The sequence below is a fragment of the Acanthopagrus latus genome, chromosome 3 (assembly GCF_904848185.1).
Source record: "Acanthopagrus latus isolate v.2019 chromosome 3, fAcaLat1.1, whole genome shotgun sequence".
In the NCBI taxonomy this organism is placed as follows: Eukaryota; Metazoa; Chordata; class Actinopteri; order Spariformes; family Sparidae; genus Acanthopagrus; species Acanthopagrus latus.
In genome coordinates, this window is record NC_051041.1 from 25,812,272 (window position 1) to 25,834,771 (window position 22,500).

The following is a 22,500-nucleotide window of genomic DNA, read 5'->3' on the forward strand; positions in this document are numbered from 1 at the left end:
TTGCAATCAATTAATCTTATTAATCACATTTTAATCTCATATCTGCTAAAGGTACCCAAATAAAGAATTCGAATTCTAGGACATTACAAAATTGTATTGCATGACTAATCAATTGAGCCGAGTCTCAAATAGGCGTTTAAGCAGACTCTCATTTCAAAATGAGATCTAAAGCTGACTCAATACAGCAATTCAAAATGAATACCAAAGCTGACTAAATACGGCAATTCAAAATGAATAGTAGAAGTATAAGGTTGTGAACAGTGACATAAAATGTGTCTTCAAAATAAGAACTTTACCTTGCACCCCATTTAGAACTGGGTTCTTTGCGGGGGGGCTTTTAATTTGAAAGTAGCGACCGTCCTTAGCTTGCGGACACAGCAACAAGCTACCACAATCAAACAGCTACAGAGACCGAGGAGACGCTGCATCTCCTGGATCTCAGCGGCTGTCCAGTTGTTCATCTTGATGTCCGCGGATGAAGTGATGGACTGACTGCTGTGATCAGCTGTTTCCTGGTTTTAAAACCCCTCGGTTGTGGGTCGCACAACATGCAGGTCATCGACACCCCCGCGCACCTCACGCAGAGGCCGGCACATTTGTGCTTCGTTTTTAGATAGCAGGCGAGGCGGAAATAAGTGTACCCTCCGAGGCGGAAAATCGGCGAACCAAACAGACCCCCAATTTGACGGCATCTGTCTAACCGAGCCGCCAAAAGGATGGGCGAATTGGCGGCTTGGTGCTCTGTCTAAAGACGTCTTATGTCTGTTGTCACCCTGCTTTGATTAGCGACGTAGGTGGGAAGTGACGAACACGTCCGGACAAGTTCCTCTGTGCTAGTGCTCATAGACATAATATACGCCTCATAGCGTGCTAGAACGCAATCCCGCGTCACCGCCATCTTGGTTGGGTTTCCTCACTGTAGGCTAGCACCAGAGTCAATCGGAATCAACGGAGAGCGAGCTACTATGACCATATTTTGTGCAGTTTATGGTTGCAATAACCCACGCAGTATTGTTACCAGATCGTGGGGGATTACCTTTCACAAGTAAGATTTTTTTTTTATATATTTTTTGTGACAGTGCCCTGTATCATAACTAAATCTCTGCCGTTGGTAACCGTGTGAAAATCTGGTAAAAATTCGGGAGGTTATGATTATTGTAGTTGTGGATACACCTTCTTCAGAAGAAATAAATGCAGGGGGGCGCATCGGAGACCCATCAAAGATGGCGGCTGCGCTGATACGTTAGCTCCAATAGGCTGCGTCAGTCTATGAGGCGTCTATGTATATTATGTCTATGCTAGTGCTACCGTGACGTGCCACTGCCAAGTAGCCTACGGGTCATTCAATGGGCCAAATTTAAAATGCTCGCGCATTGAATTGCCACTCAGAATCTTAGAATTAATTGCGCTAATTTTTATAACGCGTACATTTGCAGTGTAACTAATTAATTTAATTAACGCGTTAAACTGACAGCCCTACTACAAATATCTGTGGGTGTACATCAACAATAAACTGGACTGGACTAAGAAGACTGAGGTCCTCTACAAGAAGGGACCGAGCTGCCTCTATATCTGAGGAGGCTCCGCTCCTTTAACATCTGCCGGGCTATGATGAGGATGTTTTATGAATCTGTAGTGGCCAGTGCTTCTCTGTTTGTTGTTGTGTGCTGGGGCAGCAGACTGAGAGTAGCAGATGCCAAGTGACTCAACAAGCTGGTTGGGAAGGCCAGTGACGCTGTAGGGGTGGAGCTGGATATTTTGACAGCAGTGTCAGACAGGAGGATGCTGTCGAAGGTGCGGGCGATACTGCAGCAGGCTCTCACCCTCTCCACAACACTCTGGTCGAACAGAGGAGCACCTTCAGCGAGAGACTGATTGCTCCTGAATGCACCACAGGAAGTCATTCCTGCCTGTGGCCATCAAACTTTACAACTCCTCCCTCTGATGATTGGACATTTTACATAAAAAAAAAAAAAGCTAAACTGTAATTTAACAATACTACTATTTCTCTGTATAGTGTATTTATCATCTCACTGTATATTGTATTGTATATATTTCCAGACTGTCAACTTTATTATTTTATATCTTATTTTACTGTCTACTTTATTAGGTTATCTTATTTTATTTTTGTCTAGTTTAATATTCTATTTATGTCTTTATCTTTGTCTCTTGTTCCCATTCATGCTGTATTTCTATTTCTACTTTGCACGGAGCATCTGTAACAAAAACAATTTCCCCACGGAGATCAATGAAGTATTCTGATTCTGATGTTTGTAATGGCATCAATGTTGTGGACATGTACATAACACAGCGTTTCAATTTGGTTTTGAAATCTTTCCAAAATCCATTATTTACAATTCGACTACTACTTTTTAAAGCACATCAAGCCCTGACGTAAATTATCACCTTGCAGGTGTGCCAGTGTTGTGTGCTGAAACATCAATAAAAACATATAAAAACACAGGACTTACATCAAGCTCCTCAATGAACACTGCCAGGTCCTCCTTCCACAGATCCTCTGGGAATTTCCTCTGAAGGTCATTCAGCTCTCCTCTCTGTACAGCAGCACACATTCACTTTGTTAATCTTCACATGTCGACTATAACATATCATCCACTAAATCTGTAACTCTGGTCATCACTGTCACTAAAATAACCAAAAAACTCTGACAGGTGTCTAATGAGATTTAATTATGAATGAGGAGATGCATAGAAATAATACACTGATCAATATTACCTTAAGGTCCCTCTGTTTGAGCAGCTCCTCCACCTTCTCCTTAGTCAGGCACCATAGAGGCATGTTGAGGATGTAGTTGAAGTTTGGCCCTGATGAGGAGCCCGAGTCCACCGAGTCGTCGCTATCGTTTCCATCTTTATAATCTTCCTGAGCCTGTCAAAGAAAAACAAGAAACATCGATCAAAGGAAACTAACTCGGGCTATGATTAATGTGTCTTTAATGACAGGCTGTATTGTGCAGTCCAAGGAGAGCCGCAAGATCATCTTGTGTTTGTTTTAATAGTTAGAGCAAAGATGGTTTTTGTTGCAAAATTACTTCTTTTCATCCCACAACAAATTAAAGGTCCCATATTATACTGTTTTTCATCAATTTCACACAGCTTTCAGAGGTCCAACAACACTGCATTTGAAATGTATTGCCCCAAACCCAACTGTGGTCTTGAATTTCAGCTGTCTAAAAGATGTTCAAGTGAGCTCTACTGAGAGCAGGCTGTTTCTGTGCCTGCACCTTGAAATGCTAATGAACTCTGTCTGTCAACACCTGCCCTGCCTGCTACATGCCCCTCTAAGGGAGAGGATGCCGCTTACACCAGTGGTAGCATGCACTAATGTTTATGGTGTGGATGTATTGCTATGGCTCGTCGAGATGCTGTCGTTCAACCAGTTTGCCCCAGAATTTGACCCAGAAGGAGAAGCTCCTATAGAAATAAAGACTCTGTGGCTGCAGCAGAACATTTCAGATGGTTAATGAGTCTGAATATGTTACTTAGGTTGTTAATATGTGTTGTTAAAGGTAACTTATAATTCTTTGGCAACTGTAAATACTATCAAAATGTGGCGACATTTGCCTGTGGCTCGGATGCAGTTGCTGGGTCCCGTATGGTAGGGACTGATCCTTTTACGAGGGTCAGTGTCAAGGCAAAGCCAGCTTTGTACTGACCCTCGTTACTGAAGCAGTCTGATGTGAAGTGGTTAGCACACACAAACAAACTTACACTAAACGTAGCCAGCACGTTGTCGTTAAAAATGGAACGCAACCACTGTCTCTTCAGTTCTTCTGTAGCTGAGACAGAATATAGGCACTTATATTGATTTTTACAACCAACAACAAAGTAATTTGGGCGTAGCTCTGAGTGATGACATTGCGAAACACTGCTATCTTACCGCTGGACACAACGAACTTCACCTCGGGGATGAACGCCCCACTCTCGCATATCTCCGGGGAGAGGGGGGAGTGTTTTCGCGCAGAGAAGGCCGGCCCATGAAAATCTCTCCTGTCGTTGTGTAACAAGAGCTTATTTTAATAGCCTGTAGGAGCCCCTTTTTACCACTGGGTGGGCTGCAGAGATGATGCAGGGCTCGTTTGCTTTCTTCATTCTGGAAGGTGGTAGGCTCAGGGAGGACCACGTTATACACGTAAAGACCAGAGAAAATGTGTTTCTCATAATATGGGACCTTTAATTCTTACTTTCCGTCATGTTGCTGTGTGAATATGTGTAGACGTAAGCCCAGCATTTCTAACAGTACCTTTTCTTGAGCCTTGGACCAGGCAGCCACAGGATCTGATTCATAGCCTTTCTGGACGAGCATGCGTATTAGCTCACGCTTGGATTTGTTCTCTGTTCACATAAAAATACAGGTTAAAAAACGAAACTATTCAGCCCCTCACAGCCACTCTGTAAAAGGGAATTGCTGAATTCTTACCAATTGAAACTTTTCCTTCGATCTTTTCCAGCACAAAGCGAGCCTGGTTGGACAGTTTGTTTGCTTCAGCTCCCAGGCTGCCCACCAACCAGTCCTTCCTCAATTTGTAGTAGTGTAGGCGTAGCTCATAGAACTCCCTGAGGATGTCCTGGACTGAATCGTACCTCTTCAGACAACCCATGTGGTCAAACAGCACCTGAGAATCACAGTTTAATAATCAGTTAATGACATACAAACAGAAGGCCGAAACACTTTCCAATGAATTGTATTTCATTTGAGGTTGAACTCAGATCTGTTTACCATGGAGTTGCAGGTGAGACTGGACTGCAGCTTGAAGACTTTGTGAAGACCAGCTGCCTCAGCCTGGGACAGTTTTTCCTCTGACATGCGGACCATAAACTTGACTGTGGTGTCTGTGTGGTATTCTTTATAATCATTGATGAGAGCTGGTGTTTTGTCACTGCCCTGCAGCATTGGCTCCAGCACGGACTCCTTATAGGCCTGGACACAAGTGGGACGAAATGATTTACCACAGATCTTATCATTAGGGCCCGAGCACAGACTAGACCATACCAGTGCAAGGACCTGTTGAATCTACGAGGTTTATCAGGGCCCGAACACCAACAGTGTTAAGGCGCTATTGAATCTGTAGGGATTATTATTCTTTTTCTTGATAGGGCCTGAGCACTGACCAGTGTGAGGAACTATTAGGATGATTATTAGTAATAACTTTTATTAGTATTAGATAGTAAGTGCAGTTTTAGAGGCCTGAACATACCCCCAAACTCACCAAACTTGGAATATACGTCACATCCGAAAACTGTGATAATTCAAGTTCACTGCGTGTGGGTGTGGCCAGGGGACTTCAACGGCGCGCCTGTAAATCCCTGCCTCCTAAACGCACATAAATTTGCAAAATCTGGTGTGCATATGTTTCATGACCAGATGCACATAAAACATAGGGGGACCAAATCTCTTAGTCCAACAGGAGTCACATTCAGTCAATATCATCCTCAGACCTTGAAGTTGAAAAGTTGTTAAAAGCTTTCACCTACATCATACTTGGTGGGCGTGGTGGTACGGCCCATTTTGCTGCTTCGTCATAAAGCATGAAGTCCTTAGAACTTCAACATACAATTTCCCATCTACATTAAATTGCTCATACATGTAGAGGGTGTCACCCTGAATACGTCTATGCATCAATAGTAAGTCAGCCATTTTGAAACATTTCCATGCCTCATATCTTAACAAACTGCTCCTACAGATTTAAAGTGATAGTTCGGGTTTTTTGAAGTGGGGTCATATAAAGTACATATCTATGGTCGGTCTGTTCCCTACCATGATTACCGATCAGCGCAGCCTCAGTTTGGAGAAGTACAGAGCTGCTCCAGCCCAGACGCTCAGCTTTGTACTGCAGTGAATGGAGTCCAGATGCAAAGCTAATTTTAACCACCTAAAACATGGCCTACCTAAAAAGTCTATATCAGTTCAAGTGTACGTTGTATAGAGAAAATTCACACTGCTTTACTTCGGCGTCAGACTGCCCTTTCTTTTGGCACAACATTTTCTCAACCGTAGAACCTCTGTATCCCTAGGTATTATTGTAGTTGGGCCTCGCACTGTATTTCGCCACTCGCACATCACCCGTTGCGCAGTCACGCTAATGCGTGCGAAAATGTAGTGCCAAAAGAAAGGGCGGTCTGACGGTAATGCAAAGCGGTGTGAATTTTCTCTATACAATGTACACTTCAACTGATACACATTTTTTTTTAGGCGGGCCTTGTTTTAGGTTGTTCAAATTCGCTTTGCATCTGGACTCTGTTCACTACAGTACAAAGCTGACCATCTGGGCTGGAGCGGCTCACTGCTTCTCCAAACTGAGTCCGTGCTGATCTGCAATTACGGTAGGGAACAGACCGATTATAGATATGTACTTTATATGAACCAACTTCAAAAAACCTGAACTATCCCTTTAAGACCACAGACTTCACATTCAGTCACTATCATCTTCACACCTTGAAGATAAAAAGTTATCAAAAGATTTTGCCTGCGTTACATCTGGTTGGTGTGGTGGTGTGGTTCATTTCGATCCTTCGCAATATAGCATCAAGTCCTTATAACTTCAACATAGAATTTCCCATCTCCTCCAAACTGCTCACACGTGTAGATGCTGTCACCCTTGCATACATTTATGCATCATTACTGTGTCATATCCATAGCGCCCCACACTGGACAGAGGAACTCCTATAAACGTCAACCAATTTACACGACATTAACAGGTTGTTTTCTCCACATCATACACTACAAGATGATAGGCAGGTAACAGGTGAGCGTGCCCTCCAATGACGCCGCAGCCCACCGTGCGTGGAGCAATGCCCACTTCATCACTGCTTGCAGCTTTATTTAGGGCTGAGCACTGACCAGCGTGAGGACCAACTGAAATCATTAAGATTATTCAATATTAGGGCCTGAGGACTGACCAGTGCTTATTTTAATTCTGCGCGTTTGATTGCAGTTTTGGAGATCTGAACATAGCCCAAAACTCATCAAATTTGGAATATACATCACATCTGGCGAAAAGTTTCGATACTTTAATGTCATTGGGTGTGGCCAGGGAACACTAAAGCACCCCCTGTCGGAATCCCTGTCTCATACATGCCCATACATTTACAAAATTCGGTATGCACTTGTATCATGACAAGACGCACAAAAAAGGTCCATGGACCTAAACTGTCAGTCCAACAGGAAGTCCACAATTTTGATTTTTGCTACCATTTTGATGCATTTCCATGCCTTGTACTTCAACAAACTCCTCCTACAGAATTAACACCACAGACTTTAGATTCAGTCAGTATCATTCTCAGACCTCAAAGATGAAAAGTTATAAAAAATCTTCGCCTGCGTCATACCTGGTGGGCATGGTGGTGTGGTCCATTTCGCTGCTTCACCATGAAGCAGTAAGTCTGTTAAATTTCAAAATGTCCCATCTACACCAAATTGCTCACACATGTAGTGGGTGTTGCCATGAAAACGTCTATGCATCAAAACTGTGTCATATCCATAGCACCACCCACTGGACATAGGAAGTCAGACAAACATCAGATTTACATGGCATTTTCTGGTTGTTTTCTCCACATCATATACTACAGTGACATGACATGCAAGTAACAGGTAAGCCCACCCTCTGATGATACCGCCTTATATGCATGGGGGGGGGGGGGCTGTTCATCCCTGCATGCAGCTTTAATTATTGTTTGGGATTGTTTCCTACTATCCTAAAATGTTGCAGTTCTTCATATAGAGACCACTTAACTTCTATCTGAGCAGGAAAAAATCCAATAAAGAGACATCTTAGAGAGCAGAGGCTGAAATGTACCTGTGTCCATGTCCGAACAGGAAGCTCAGTAATCTCAATGGTGTTTCTGTCGATGACTGACACCTCTCCACTGACCAGGTACTGGTTCTGACCCAGTTCATGAATCACACCTTTGAAATTTTTATAGCTGGGAAGCTGTTTGGGGACAACAATCAGACACAAAGAAAAACAGAGACATTTATGTAATTGTTCATCTCAAGAAACATAACAACTTTTGAAGCAAACACTCTGCTGTCTGTGAGCAACAAGCCTGGGATCTGTGTACTGCCAGCTTCCTTATCAGCCAAAAAAATGTGGTCAGAGTTGCCAAAGGTGTTCCTTTGTTTTGTTTCCACAACAATGTGATTGAATTTTAGGAAAAGCAATGTTGGGCCAAACTACATTCAGACTCCTAATTCTTGACAACATTTATTTGAATCATTGCAGGAGTAAACAAACAAATTCTTGGCTCATTAAATCTAAGTCACTTCATTACACTGTTGGCTGTCTTGGCAACACTAGAGATTATGGCATTGAGACAAGAGTGAGGCTCTGGATTCAGGAGTTACTATCCTGTTGATTGTAGTTATAATTTAAGGCTCTCACATTTTTTGATCAAGGTCTCTTTTATTTTACAAATATAACAAACAAAGGGTATATAATTCACATGTGAAATAATCAAGTCTAGTTCCTGTCCATAAAAACAAACCAACCAACATCCCAGTACCCCCCACCCACGAGTACTGGACCACCAGCAAATTCCATACGTCCTGACATGTTCTGCAGTTTCATACATGTTTTATAACATATCTAGGCAAGTAAAATAAAAAGACAACATAAATAAATAATAATGATAAAAAAGGAAGAAATAATAACAATAATTTAAAAAAAAGTACACAGACAATTGGGTTACATAAATGTGTTAGTAGCTGCTGTGCCTTCTATGAAGGAAATAAATGACATAACATTAGTGGACCCTCTTACAGTATGTCTAATTTTTTCTAGATGAACATGACTCATGACCTCCCTAATCCATTGGCCATATGTTGGGGGGAGAGCATCTTTCCATTTAAACAGAATAAGCCTCCTAGCCAACAAAGAGCAGAAGGCCATCATACTTAGATGACCCCCAGAGAAAGTGGCATCCACCAGAGCCATACCAAACAATGAAATCAGAGGAGATGGGCATACTGTTTTCCCACATATTCAAGAGAATGCCTCAAAGATGGACTGCCAAAAATTGTGTAGTTTAGGGCACAACCAAAACATGTGCAGCAGCGTGGCAGGAGCCTGCCTGCACCGATCACACGTAGGGTCAATACCCGTCTTGATCTTGGACAATCTATCCTTGGTCCAATGGAGCCGATGCACTATTTTAAACTGAACCACAGTGTGTCTGAGGCATATAGAGGAAGAGTAGATTCGCTGTATAATTTTTTGCCATATTTCTTCTGTAATCGCTTCATCTAGGTCTGTTTCCCATTTGATTCTAAGGCTATCAAGACTATTCATGTTAGGTGTATTGAGCATTGTATAAATTCTGCCTATTACTTGTTTTATGTTAACTTTACATTTTAAAATTTTTTCAAGCAGAGATTCAGGAGGAGTCAATGGGAAACAGTCAGAGTTGGAAGCCACAAAACCTCTAAGCTGTAAATACCTGTAAACATGTGATTTATGAAGACCATATTTCTGTTGCAATTGTATAAAAGTGGCAAACCTATTTTCGATGTAGAGGTCAGATAATGTATCTATTCCATTTCTTGCCCAGACATTAAAAGCATCACCCATCATTGATGGGACAAACATATGATTCTTAATCAATGGTGTAACAAGTGAAAGATTAGTGAGGTTAAAGGTCCTTCTCAACTGGTTCCAGGTTTTAATTGAATGGATAACAACTGGATTGGTAGAGAAGACAGAGATGGGTTGTTTAAAAGGCAATTTGGAATATAATAAATCTGCTGGGGAGGTAGATCCAATGGATGCCTTCTCCAACACCGTCCACTCAGTACTATTGGCATCTGTGCAATCATTTCTCAACCAATACAGGAGTGCTCTTATATTAGCCGCCCAATAGTAATACATAAAATTTGGAAGTGCCATACCTCCCAGTGCACGAGGACTCTGTAATATATTTTATTAATCCTGGGCTGCCTTTTATGCCATATAAAGGATGAAATCTGACTGTTTAATTAGAGAAAAAAGATTTTGTTAGATACATAGGAAGACATTGAAATAAATATAAAAACTTAGGGAGAACATTCATTTTAATCCTATTGATCCTCCCTCCTAAGGAGAGAGGCAGAGGGTCCCAGCGCTCAAAGTCTTGTTTAAGGTTACTTAAGAGGGGACGATAGTTAGCCTTATAAAGATCCTTGTGGTTACGTGTTACTCATATACCTAAATATTTTATTTTTTTAGGACTAAATTTAAAAGGGATTGACCCAAAATATGATCTGTCAACAGAAGAGATAGGCATAAGTTCACTTTTCTGAAGGTTAACTTTATAGCCAGATATTCTTCCAAACTTTGTAAGTAGAGTTGATAATTCAGGGAGACTTGACAGGGGGTCCGATATGAATAATAACATGTCATCCGCATAAAGTGAAGCTTTATGCTCCGAACCTGCCCGGTGTATCCCTTTGATGGTGGGGCACTGCTTCAGGGCTAATGCAAGTGGCTCAAGTGCAACAGCAAATAACAGTGGTGAAAGAGGACACCCCTGCCTCGTGCCCCGCTTCAGCTCGAAGTAGGTGGATAAGTTACTATTGGTGCATACCGCAGCCACTGGGAGTGTGTATAGGAGTCTGATCCATGAAATGAATTTAAAGCCGAAATTAAACGCTAAAGTTTTGAAAAGATAGTCCCACTCCACCTGATCAAACGCTTTTTCAGTGTCGAGTGACAGCATCACCTCAATATTCGGCTCTCACATTTTGATAAACTAACTTCCACTTTTAATGAAATTACTCATGGTTAGAGACAGATAAATAATCTATATCAGGTCATGTAATTTATCATATGGAAATGTTGATATATAGTATCTGATGAATGCTGTGATATGGATTTTCTGGAAATTTAAATGAGAGCTGGTCGGCAGACCAAACAACAAATAGAATGGAATAATTTTGACAGAATTATATATGCAACAAATAGACCCAGGTCATTACACCTACATAAACAAGTCTTGTTAATCTCTTCCTGACATTCAGCAGTTCTGCTCATAAGTTGGCAACTTTGCCCTTGATAGTATAATACAACAAGAGATAATAAGGATAGAGCTATTGCAGCGTGGAACACCATGTCACACAACTCTACCCATAATCACTTGGATGTCAGGCATTCATGCTCTGAGTGCTTACCATTGGCAGGGGGTCCTGGTGGTTGAGCATGCGGTTGATGTTGTTGACAATCTCTCGGGGGTCATAGTTGGGGATCTTACAAGCCCAGCCTGTCCCGATGCCCTCAGCACCATTCACCAGCACCATAGGAATAATGGGAATGTACCACTCAGGTTCCACCTTTTGGTTGTCATCGTATAGGAACTTGAGCAGGTTGAAATCCACAGCTGGAAACAACAGCTTGGCAAGAGGACTGTGGGAAATGAGACCAACATTTTAAGAGTTCAGTTTTCTAAATGATTATTATATAGTTTATACAAAGGTTTTAGTAAAGGTCATTAAAAAGGCATGAAGACCAAGAAGATTATGTCAAATTCTAAAATGGTACATACAAAAGAATCTGAACTGTTCACTGTTTCTTTACCTGAGCATGGTGAAGATGTAACGGGGGCTCGCAGCATCTTTGCCTCCATTGATGCGAGTACCAAACTGACCCAGTGGCTGCAGGATGTTCACATTGTTACTGCCCACAAAGTTCTGGGCCAAGTTCACTATGGTCATCATGAGAGCTTGCTACAGGGACAAATGAGAAATGGACGGTTAGTGGTAGTGAAAAGTATAGAGAATCACTGCAATAACACGTTAGCTCACAAAAGCAGGTTGTTGTTAGAATTACTGTCAGTTCACTGTGTCACGTCACACAGAGTTGATTGTACCTCTCCATGATGGTAGGCAGACATCTCTGCCACTGAACCAGCCAGCTGTGCCACCTTCACTTCCCTCTTGTCGTTTCTCTTCATGCAGGTGAACAGCACCTTCCTCTGGCCTGGCTTTAAACCTGGAAAAAACACACATCCAATCATGTTTTAAGATGTTTGGGCAAGTATCCCAACAGAGGCAGTGAGAACATTTTTTTCTAGAGAGAACAGAGAGCTGTGGTTGAACTAGGCTGGAAAGGAAAGGAAAAGAAATCCCAACACAAAGCACACGAAACAAGAATTGAGGGGAGAGTACAAACCGTCAACCAGGGATGGGATGGACCTCTCATTGTCAGAGTTAGAGAACAGAATCAGCTCTTTGTTGATGAAGTCATTGTATGAGAGGTGCCTAGCCTGTGTTCCATATAGGTATTGCTGAAAATAAACAAAACAAAAAATTATAGTAAAATTAATACACATACTTCAATCAGCGTTAAAAACTACACTTATAAAACATTAAAGATATACTTTAGCACAGAAATAAGCCCTCTAACAGTTTTACAAACTGCCTTCACATCTGTTTGCAGATCTATTTGTTGACATTTGCAACTTAAATGATATCTGAGACAAACCAAACAGAATCCACCTAATCAGGGTAGAGTTTGTGAAGCTCAGTCCAAAGGATTTCCACATTAAGAGCAGTACACACATGACCCACACATCCACAAACACACACCTACCCACACACCAACCCACACACACATATTCGCTTTGTATTTGCTGTTTCATCATTGCAAAACTCAAGCCACAGACCTCCGGCAACCCATGCATCCTCCTCTGACGTCTGTCCTCCATGAAATTAGTCAACCATTCCTTCCTGTCGTCTGTCTTTTTCTTACTAAAAGCCTGGGGATGGAAAAAAAACAACAACACTGAATTGCTGCACACAGACACTGAAGTGTGTGTGTGTGTGTATATATATATACACACACACACACACACACACACACACACATATATAAATACATATATACACATATATATATTTGTGTATATATGTTTGTTTATATTTGGATCTATCTATCTATAGATATATATAGATATATAGAGATATAGACATATCTATATCTATCTATATCTATACATGTGTATGTATATATATATATATATATATATATATATATATATATATATATATATATATATATATATATATATATATATATATATATATATATATATATATATATATATACACATACACACACACTCACACATATACATATATATATATCTATATATATATCTATATATATATATCTATATATATATATATAGATATATATATATATAGATAGATATATGTGTGTCTATATCTCTATATATCTATATTTATAGTTGTGTCATAAAATATGCAACATACACTCATGCCACCTGCACTGTTTAAAGCAATCGAAAAGAATGTCCCTGCCACAGATGTAGGAGATGAAATAAGAGGGAGCAGAAAGGAGCCGTGTTGTGTTGTATTAGAATATATTTTTCACAGTTCCACTCCCCTACATAACAGTATATAACTGTGGCATTAAATTCACCAGAGTGATGGCGGCATCGTCCTCTGCACCACTGTATCTGAATGTGATGCGATGCTTCTCCATGTCAGCAAAGTATTCTTTTGCCTCTTTGCTTGTACTTGTACCCAAACCTGGAACACAAATTTCCCATTTGTTAATAATATAACAGAAGGAACTTTACCATATAAACAGAATTGTATTTACAAAGTATATACTGATGAATTCAAATAACTGGAGCAGCAAACCTTTGTAGTACTTTATATGCCAGGTTTTATAGTTCTCTGTCTGTTTCTTCCACTCATCAAACTCTGGAATGCTGTAGAAGGCCAGCTCCTGCTTGTTCTTGGTCACCTTAAGACAACAAATTGCAATGAATGAGGTTAAATTTGACTGTACGTTTGTGGTGAGTTTTCATCCTGTATACTTCTTTTTTCCTGCAAATTTACTAGCGATGAAAACATTCAGTATTAGAGGCACCATCACAATGCAGCACAAATTGTCATTGCAAATTTCAGAGTGACCGCAGCTGTCATTTCACGCCCAGCACCCACATTGTGTAAATAGCAAATGCACTTGCACCCATGGGCATAATGGCTACAATCGCTACAAGTAGCGGTGTTACTAGTTTAACTACATTCATAGCTGTGATTGGCAAAGGACAAAAAAGCAGGAAAATACATGGCTCCACTATGTCTCTCTTTACATTTATTTTGTCCCGTTCTTGGCTTCAGCTAAGAAAGAAATAGTTTACCCCACACAGCCAAAATACTTAGAACAACACAGTGTTTCCTGTAGGTTTTTTTGTCGCAGCGATGCCGAGTCGGTAACTTTGCAACACTACGGGGGTCCGCGGGTATGCCCCGCCAGGAGAAAATTTTGAAAACTAACCGTTTAAATGGTGACTACTGGTGGGATTTAAAAAAACATTTTCAGGATTTCAGAAGACATGAGACAAAATCATCAAGTTGACATTGCTTGTTGAAAATATGTTAGCCTATTGAGCATTAAAGTTTTTTTACCATTATTTTCTTTATTATTGTAGATTTTTTATGGAAACAGAATCTGTTTCAGAATTTCAGAATCACTACTGTTAAGACATGAGACAAAATAGTGTTGAAGCTGACATTGCTGCTTGAAAATATGTTAACCTCTTGAGCATTAGAGAACTTTTTTGCCATTATCTTCTTTATTATTATATATTTTTTATGGAGACAGAATCTGTTTCAGAAGTCAGTGGGCCACATGACATGGAGGCTATTGAGAAAAAAAAAATCACAATTTCTGCATCTTAACATTCATATAAAATAGTGGAAGCACTAAAATACAATAAATAGCTGTCTCATTTGTCCAGTTTACTAATACAATCTGCTGCTGGTTTGGAGTCACTGGGCCACATGACATAGAAGATATCGAACAAAATGCAATTATTTTATATTAATATATTCGTGCTAAGTAATTCAAAGTCCATGTAAAGCAGAAATAAATTTGGGTTATGAGTTTGTCATACCACATAAACGTGTCATTGACCATTGAGCCAAATTTGAAAGATTAAAAAAATTGCTAAGTATATAAAATTAGGTCTCAAAATCACGGAAAAACAATCACTTTTCTCTGCTGTAAAACAATGGGGGCGTGTCAGAGACGCTGGAACCACAACCACGCGCAGGAGGGGAGCCTTGTGTACTGTACAAGGACGTAACCTACAGTAACAATGTAAGCTAGCAACATCATCCTGCCTGCCGTCACATAACACGGCCATGATTTGCATGATTTTCTGACCAACCCATTAAATCTTGAACACAGAAATCGTGAAACACAGTTTGTGAGCCTAGCTCCAAAATTAAATTCTAAATGGTTGAATGCTTTTTACATGTTTTAAAGAAATTTATTTATGACCTTTTTAATGTGTTTAGAAGAAAATGGCTGAATTTGCTTTACACGGACTTTAATGATGGTCCCTAAATCAATCTCAGTGATTCAGCGTGAGGCTCTGGGAGGTGAGCCAACCACGGCAGAATTGAAAAATGCTGTTGACACTATAAAAGTACGACTGACAGAGGCGGAGGGCCAACTATCCGACACAGAGGACTCCACACAACAACTGGTGACCGACCGCGAGCTACATAGCAAGCGAATAGATACACTGTGGACTCATGTGGAGGATTTGGAAAATAGGAGCCGACGCAATAATGTGCGATTGCTATGTCTAACTGAGGGCAAAGAGGGAACCAACTTAAAGGAATGCATCGCAAAGATCCTATCAGAGGGACTGGGCATGGACGTCGGCAGTGAGTTCGAAATATAAAGAGCACACCGCTCCCCCGGATCTCGGCCAAACAACGATCAACCGAGAGATAAAGTTCTCAAAGCTGCACAAGAGAATGGGGGAACAGTATGGAGCGGATGCAACATTTCCCTTTTCCCAGACGTGACCAAGGAGCTGGCCGAGAGGAGGAACGCTTTTTCAACAGCCAAATGAATGCTTCATGACAAGAAGGTGAAATTCAGGCTCGCTTTTCCAGCAACACTGGGATTTACATGGAGAGGGAGGAGCAGGAAGTTTCAGGACGCATGGAGGCTGTCAAGTTCATCCAGCATCAAATGACTGATGGAGAACAATAAGCCCACCGGAGACAACCCAGACGGAAACACATCTTAAAGATGATGAGGCTAAAAAATTTAAAAGAGACTGGGTAGGACAGGTTTACTGTAGCTCTTTCTCTAGTAAGAAAAATGGAGTTCTTATTTTGGTACATAAGAGGCTGAACCTCTCAATGGTAAAGGAATTTAAGGATGCTAATGGTAGAATTGTATGTCTTGAAACTGTCATAAATGGTATGCAACTAACACTCTGCAATATTTATGCCCCAAATACAGAAAACCCATCTTTTTTCCATAAGGTCAATAGCATACTGGGGAACACACAAGAGCAAGTGATTTTGGCAGGAGATTTCAATCAGGTTCTAGATGATGCGCTTGATAAAAGCAATTTTCAGGAACCCGAACATCAGCACCTAAAGATAGAGCTGCCATTCAAACACTGATGGAAGACAATGGTTTGATTGATGTGTGGCGACTGGTTAACCCAAGGGAACAAGAATATTCCCTTTACTCCCACTGCCACAAATCCTATTCAAGAATAGACTTTATTTTGATATCCCAGAACTTGATAAATTCTGTCATAGACAGCAATATTAATGCTGTGTCCCTTTCAGACCACGCACCTGTTGAACTATGTATTAACATACACTCAGATAGCCTAAGAAGAGGTAGATGGAGAATGAATACCTCCCTGTTGCATGATGAAGTTTTTAATAAAGAACTTGCAGCAGATTTGTCATTATTTTTTTAGATCAATATGGGTAGCACGGACAGGGTGGCAATGGTTTGGGAAGCATCAAAAGCTTATGTTAGAGGCAAGCTCATTGCGCAAACTACATAAAGATATTATTCAGAAACTGGAAGTAGAGTTAAGTGCAATGGAAAGAGAACTGGCCAGACACTATTCCGATAGCTTGTTTAATTACATTTGCAAATGTAAATTTAAAATACATGAAATATTTAATAAACGAGCTGAATATGCTTTGTTTAGACTGAAAACAACATTTTATGAGTCAGGGGAAGAAACAGGCAGGCTCTTGGCTAGACAGCTCAAAGAACAAAGTACTGCACATGTAATTCCAGTAATAAGATCGGGGGGTCTGTCGTGACTTCCTCCAAGGGAATTAATAAGGTCTTTAGAGACTTTCATGAGAAGTTGTACAAATCGTCAGGTACCCCAAATAAAGTGTCACTGCAGAACTATATGAATATAAATCTCCCAAACCTATCACCTGAACAGGTAGCCTTCTTAGATGAACCCATGGAGAGGTGAGAAATGCCATTAGATCCATGCAATCGGGGAAATCACCTGGAACTGATGGTTCCCCTGCCAAATATTATAAAGGGTACATCGAGTTAGGGTTAGTCCCAGTACTAACCAATATATATGAAGAAGCTTTTCAGACTGGCTCACTCCCGCCATCTCTGAATGATGCACTTATCTCACTCATTCCTAAAAAGGGTAGGGATCATACAGATCCTGACGATTTCAGACCAATTAGTCTCATTAATGTGGATAGTCAAATACTGGCCAAAGTTCTTGCCATACGGCTTGAAACAGTTCTACCATACATCATACATTCAGATCAAGTGGGCTTTTTAAAGGGTAGATCTTCAACTGATAACCTACGAAGGCTCTTACATTTAATGTGGTTGATCTATTCCAATGGCTCCTGTGGTTGCTGTTTGGTTAGATGCTGAGAAGGCCTTTGACAGGGTTGAGTGGGGATTCTTGCACTCGGCCCTGTCGGAGTTTGGTTTTGGTGCCAGTTTCAGCAAATGGATGAAAATAATGTATAATGCTCCCAAGGCAGCAGTCATGGCAAATGGTGTGACTTCGTCATTTTTTGATCTTGCAAGAGGAACCCGACAAGGGTGTCCCCTTTCGCCACTCCTGTTTACGATCGCTTTGGAACCTTTGGCAATTGCCATAAGAACAAACCCTTCCATTAGTGGAGTGATTGGTGGTGGTAGTGAGCACAAATTAATGCTTTATGCGGACGACATTCTTTTTCTGACCAGAGATCCTAAAAACTCATTGCCTGCGTTAATGAACACCATAAGTAAATACTCTAAGCTTTCAAGCTATCAGATCAACTGGACCAAATCTGAGGCGATGCCCATATCCAAACACTGCCATCCACAGGTAATAACACAACATAACTTTAGATGGATTACTGAAGGCATGATCTACTTAGGTATTAAACTTAAGCCCAGACTTACAGGAGATGACTACACTCAACTTTGATCCACATACAGAAATTCCAAAATTGACCAAAAGCATTTATTCAGTGTTGATGGTGGGAACAACATCAGCTGCCAGGATAATTCTGAGATATTGGAAAGCATCCACTACCCCAACATTTATTGAGTGAAAAGCTTTGATGAGTGAAACAGCATTATGTGAGATCATGTTGGCAAGAATAAGGGGCAGGGGACGTGTGGCTCTAGGAAGCTGGAAGTATTTTGTGGACTACCTGACCTCTAACTAGTAGGATGTTTGTTTGCAATCCTGTACCTCTGTATTTTTGTTTTTTTTGTATTATTGTGTATTGTGTTGTTTTCGCTTTTTTTCTCACTCCTTTAACCAGGAACACCCAAACAATGTCATTTTTTGTCTGACTTTATTATGTATGTAAGCTGTGCCTAATGAGTTGTGTACCATGTTTATAAATAAAAATTTAAATCACAAAAAAAAATAATAATCGATTTCGAGATAAGTTAGGGTTTAGTGCTTTCACTGTGTACAACTTCCATTCGCCATTTGCTCATGATATTAAACCTACAAAAATCATGTCTATTGTTTTCCTTTTTTTTGTGCCGGCGCTGAAAATTCAGCAGCAGAATGCATATAGGGGAACACTGACACATCAGATAACATTCTGCAACGACTGCAGGCGCTTTGCATTGAACGAATTTTCCATTGTGACAAATGAATGGACTACTTGCGGAGTGACATGAACACATGAATCATGAATCTGAGGCACAAAAAATGTTGAGTGCGGTGAACAGTCATTATACTTACCAATACTCGACCCATCCCTTGCACACCCCCCCCCAGAAAACATTTTCAGAATTTGAGAATCACTGCTGTTAAGACATGAGACAACATAGTGTCGAAGTTGACATTGCTGCTTGAAATATGTTAATATCTTGAGCATTAAAGAACTTTTTTGCCATTATTTTCTTTATGCTAAGTAATTTAATGATGGTCCCTGAATCAGTCTCAGTGATTAAGCGCAAGGCTCTGGGAGGTGAACTAACTGTCCTCCTGCTGCTAACACTGGGGGAACCTCAGTAAAGTCGCGGCTGGACCCAAGTGAATATCTGCCGAATATCCAACCAAAAAATAACTTCACCCTGGTTCGATGAGTCGCCTGTTGCAACCTTTGAATAGGACGACGAGGATTTCAGTCACTCAGCTTAAATGGTGACTTGTAGAAATTATACAAATAACAGTAATCACAATAATAACTGATCTCAAGATAACTTAGGGTGTAGTGCTTTCACTGTGTGCAACTTAAAATTGCCATTCGCCCGTGACATTAAACCTACAAAAATCACTGACACATCAGATAACCTTCTGCAACGATTGATGAATGAAGTTCCGTCATGACAAATGAATGGACTACTTGCGGAGTGACATGAACACATGGATCAGAGGCACAAAAAACATTGACAGCGGTGGCCGGTCATTATGTTTACCAATACCCGACCTGTGCCTTGCACAACCAGCTGTTCCTTGTGCACAAATACACATATTAATGCAGAGATACACACATCATTCCTGCTGTTTAAGGATCACTGTAGGTAATGTCATTCATATTTTCTTCATTGAAGATGTATTTCGCTGCTCTTATCTCAACCATTATTCAGGATCAGGATGTTGCTTTTTATGACCCGTCCACTTGATCAGTGTACACACAGAGGGACACGTGTGCTCCTCCTCAGTTAAATATCAGTGTAGTTTTTGTTTATATGTTTACTGTGTGTCAGTCTTACTTTGACAATGGGTGTGATAAACTCTTCCAGGAATGTGTGTTTCAGCAGGGATGGCCAGTTGTGGTGGAAGAAGTTGATAAGAAGACCTTTGATGTGGGAGCCATCTTGATCCTGTGACAAGATGAGAAATGTTAGAACTACTGAAAAAACCATTGGATATTATTATGGTAAAACTGTGTGCAGAGTGTCCATGAGGAAGGTCACCTGATCTGTCATGATCATGATCCTGCCATAGCGCAGACTCCTCAGTGACTCTGGGTCATCATAGCTCTTTTTGTACTGGAGGCCTACAATTTTGATGATGTTGTTAATCTCAGCATTTTCCATGATCTGTTGACAAAAAAGGTAGCAGAAGATGTAAAAAAAAAAATAATAATAATAAAGCTTAAGAATAAATTCCAATTTATGCACGTCTTAGCTGCTTTTGGCTCATTGATTTTGCATAACTGGCACAAAGCTGTGAGTAGCTGCAAAGGAGCTCACACAGACTACCAGGATTCCAAAGAAGTCAGCATGCTGTGGTTCTTCTCACTTTATATATTTAACAACAATATGTTATCCAGTCAGATACCTGCTTGTGTGTTGCTTCTCGCACATTCAGGATCTTTCCTCTCAGAGGGAACACCCCGTAACGGTCACGCCCAATGACTCCCAGTCCAGAGACAGCCAGAGACTTGGCTGAGTCTCCCTCAGTGAGGATCAGTGTGCATTCAGAGGAGTGTTTGCCACCTAGGACACGGTAGTTGTAAAATTGATAATTTAATCACATATGTTTAGTTTTGCTAAGCTGAAACATTGCCCTCCTTTACATAAGCCTACAGTATGAGAAGTTCACTCCATATTTAAGTGACAATTCAGAGTGTGTGAATGCACAGAGTTGCAAGACTGAATTCTGACAGAGGTTGCAAAATACACTGGTCTACTGAGCTCAGGCTCAAGGTAAATGAAAGGCTCTGATCCTTATTAGGTCATTTATGGTAGATTCTTTGTCGCCAGGAGTGTTGCCTGGAGTGTTGATTAAAACTATATTACATACATTATGATTAAAGTGATGCCCATAATGTGCAAATGATGCATTCCTGAAGCTTTTGAGCACCACTTCTTATTCAATATTAATATGCTCTGTAAACCCCTCTCAGTACTCAACAGCAACATTTTATACATAGTTTAAGAGGAAAACAACCACAGCTCTGTCATCAGTACTAAACATTCTGTTACGCATTTGTAGTTCATCACTGCTCACACACCAGCATCATTTGCATCATCAAGTTTGGGGATGCCTTTGATCTTGCTGTGCTTCACAGATGAGCACTTCTTATTCAGCTGCGTCTGCGCCTTGAACTTTACCCAGTTGAGTATACTCTCAACGATCCCACAGTTTGTTGCCTGAAAAAGACAGAGTGATGCCCAGTGAGTGACAAAAAGAGAAATCCTTTCATTTTCCATGAGAAACTAAAAACAGTGGAGTTTCCTTACAGCTCTGACAAACTTGTCTGACAGAAGGCACTTGGACCCGAAGCTCTTCGTCTGCAGTGTCATGTTCTCCTTGGTCTGAGAGTCAAAGGAGGGGTTCTCGATCAGTGCGTTCACAAACACCCAGATGTGGTTCTTCACCTGAAGCACCAATGACAGTAAGGGTCATCATTTTCCATTATGAAACCAACTTGTGTTAGAAATACTGCATTAAAAAACTTGTAAACCCACCTGAAAGGGTTTGACAGACACTCCTGCCTTGTTCTTCTTCTTCACCACTTCAATAAGTTTGGCCACTATCTGGTCCACTACATAGTCAATGTGTCTGCCACCCTGAAACACAAATAGCTTTTGTTAGAAGTGGTATGTGTAAACACAGAAGCAAAGAGTAACGCTATGTTTCTACCAGTCTCACCTTGGTGGTGGCGATGCTGTTCACAAAGCTGATTTGTTGGAATCCCTTCTCACTCATGGTGAGGCAAACCTCCCACCGATCATTCACAGTCTCATTTACCACCTTAAGCGCCACACCAGTCTCATCCAGTTTATCCTTCACATACAGATCCACATAGCTGCGGAACCCATTCACCTTTGGTGACAGACAGGACAGAGAACAGGTTAGGTTTATTAATATATTTAGGCATCGATTATAACACAGTGGCTGATACCTCAAAAACAAATCGATTTATGAAAACTTTAATGACATTAAAATACTGAGACTTACAGGTAATTTTTTCCCGTTCAGAGTGACTTTAACCCCCTTGCAGGAGCCAGCTACATCATATGCTCTGCGGGTAAGGAGTGCTACAATATCCTTGTCCAGTTTCTCCATCTTGAACTTGGCGAGGTCTGGCTGGAAGGTCACGCAGGTAAAATCGTCCCCATCAAAGAACTTGATCTTGGGGTCAGAAGTCTTGCTCATGTTGTTCTGCCACGTCTGAGGACAGTAAACAAATGGTAACATACACACATACGAGCTGTTTTCATATATTATCATATTCACTGGTAAAGAGTTA

General features: G+C 40.8%; 1 protein-coding gene across 2 annotated transcripts in view; it reads right to left on the bottom strand.

Moving 5' to 3' along the window:
• top2b (DNA topoisomerase II beta) overlaps positions 1 to 22,500 on the bottom strand; it is a 77,587-nt gene that overhangs the window by 22,403 nt on the left and 32,684 nt on the right. For both annotated transcript variants that reach the window (XM_037093738.1, XM_037093739.1), the window contains 21 exons: positions 22,209 to 22,421; positions 21,900 to 22,073; positions 21,716 to 21,817; positions 21,488 to 21,625; positions 21,259 to 21,397; positions 20,583 to 20,740; positions 20,216 to 20,341; positions 20,012 to 20,122; positions 13,654 to 13,759; positions 13,430 to 13,539; positions 12,651 to 12,743; positions 12,158 to 12,272; positions 11,856 to 11,977; positions 11,564 to 11,712; positions 11,161 to 11,392; positions 7,817 to 7,951; positions 4,741 to 4,941; positions 4,441 to 4,636; positions 4,264 to 4,355; positions 2,737 to 2,889; positions 2,472 to 2,555 (listed from right to left, as the gene is read on the bottom strand). In XM_037093738.1, coding sequence (XP_036949633.1) covers positions 2,472 to 2,555; positions 2,737 to 2,889; positions 4,264 to 4,355; positions 4,441 to 4,636; positions 4,741 to 4,941; positions 7,817 to 7,951; positions 11,161 to 11,392; positions 11,564 to 11,712; positions 11,856 to 11,977; positions 12,158 to 12,272; positions 12,651 to 12,743; positions 13,430 to 13,539; positions 13,654 to 13,759; positions 20,012 to 20,122; positions 20,216 to 20,341; positions 20,583 to 20,740; positions 21,259 to 21,397; positions 21,488 to 21,625; positions 21,716 to 21,817; positions 21,900 to 22,073; positions 22,209 to 22,421 — 2,949 coding nt within the window. The remainder of the gene's footprint in view (positions 1 to 2,471; positions 2,556 to 2,736; positions 2,890 to 4,263; positions 4,356 to 4,440; positions 4,637 to 4,740; positions 4,942 to 7,816; positions 7,952 to 11,160; positions 11,393 to 11,563; positions 11,713 to 11,855; positions 11,978 to 12,157; positions 12,273 to 12,650; positions 12,744 to 13,429; positions 13,540 to 13,653; positions 13,760 to 20,011; positions 20,123 to 20,215; positions 20,342 to 20,582; positions 20,741 to 21,258; positions 21,398 to 21,487; positions 21,626 to 21,715; positions 21,818 to 21,899; positions 22,074 to 22,208; positions 22,422 to 22,500) is intronic.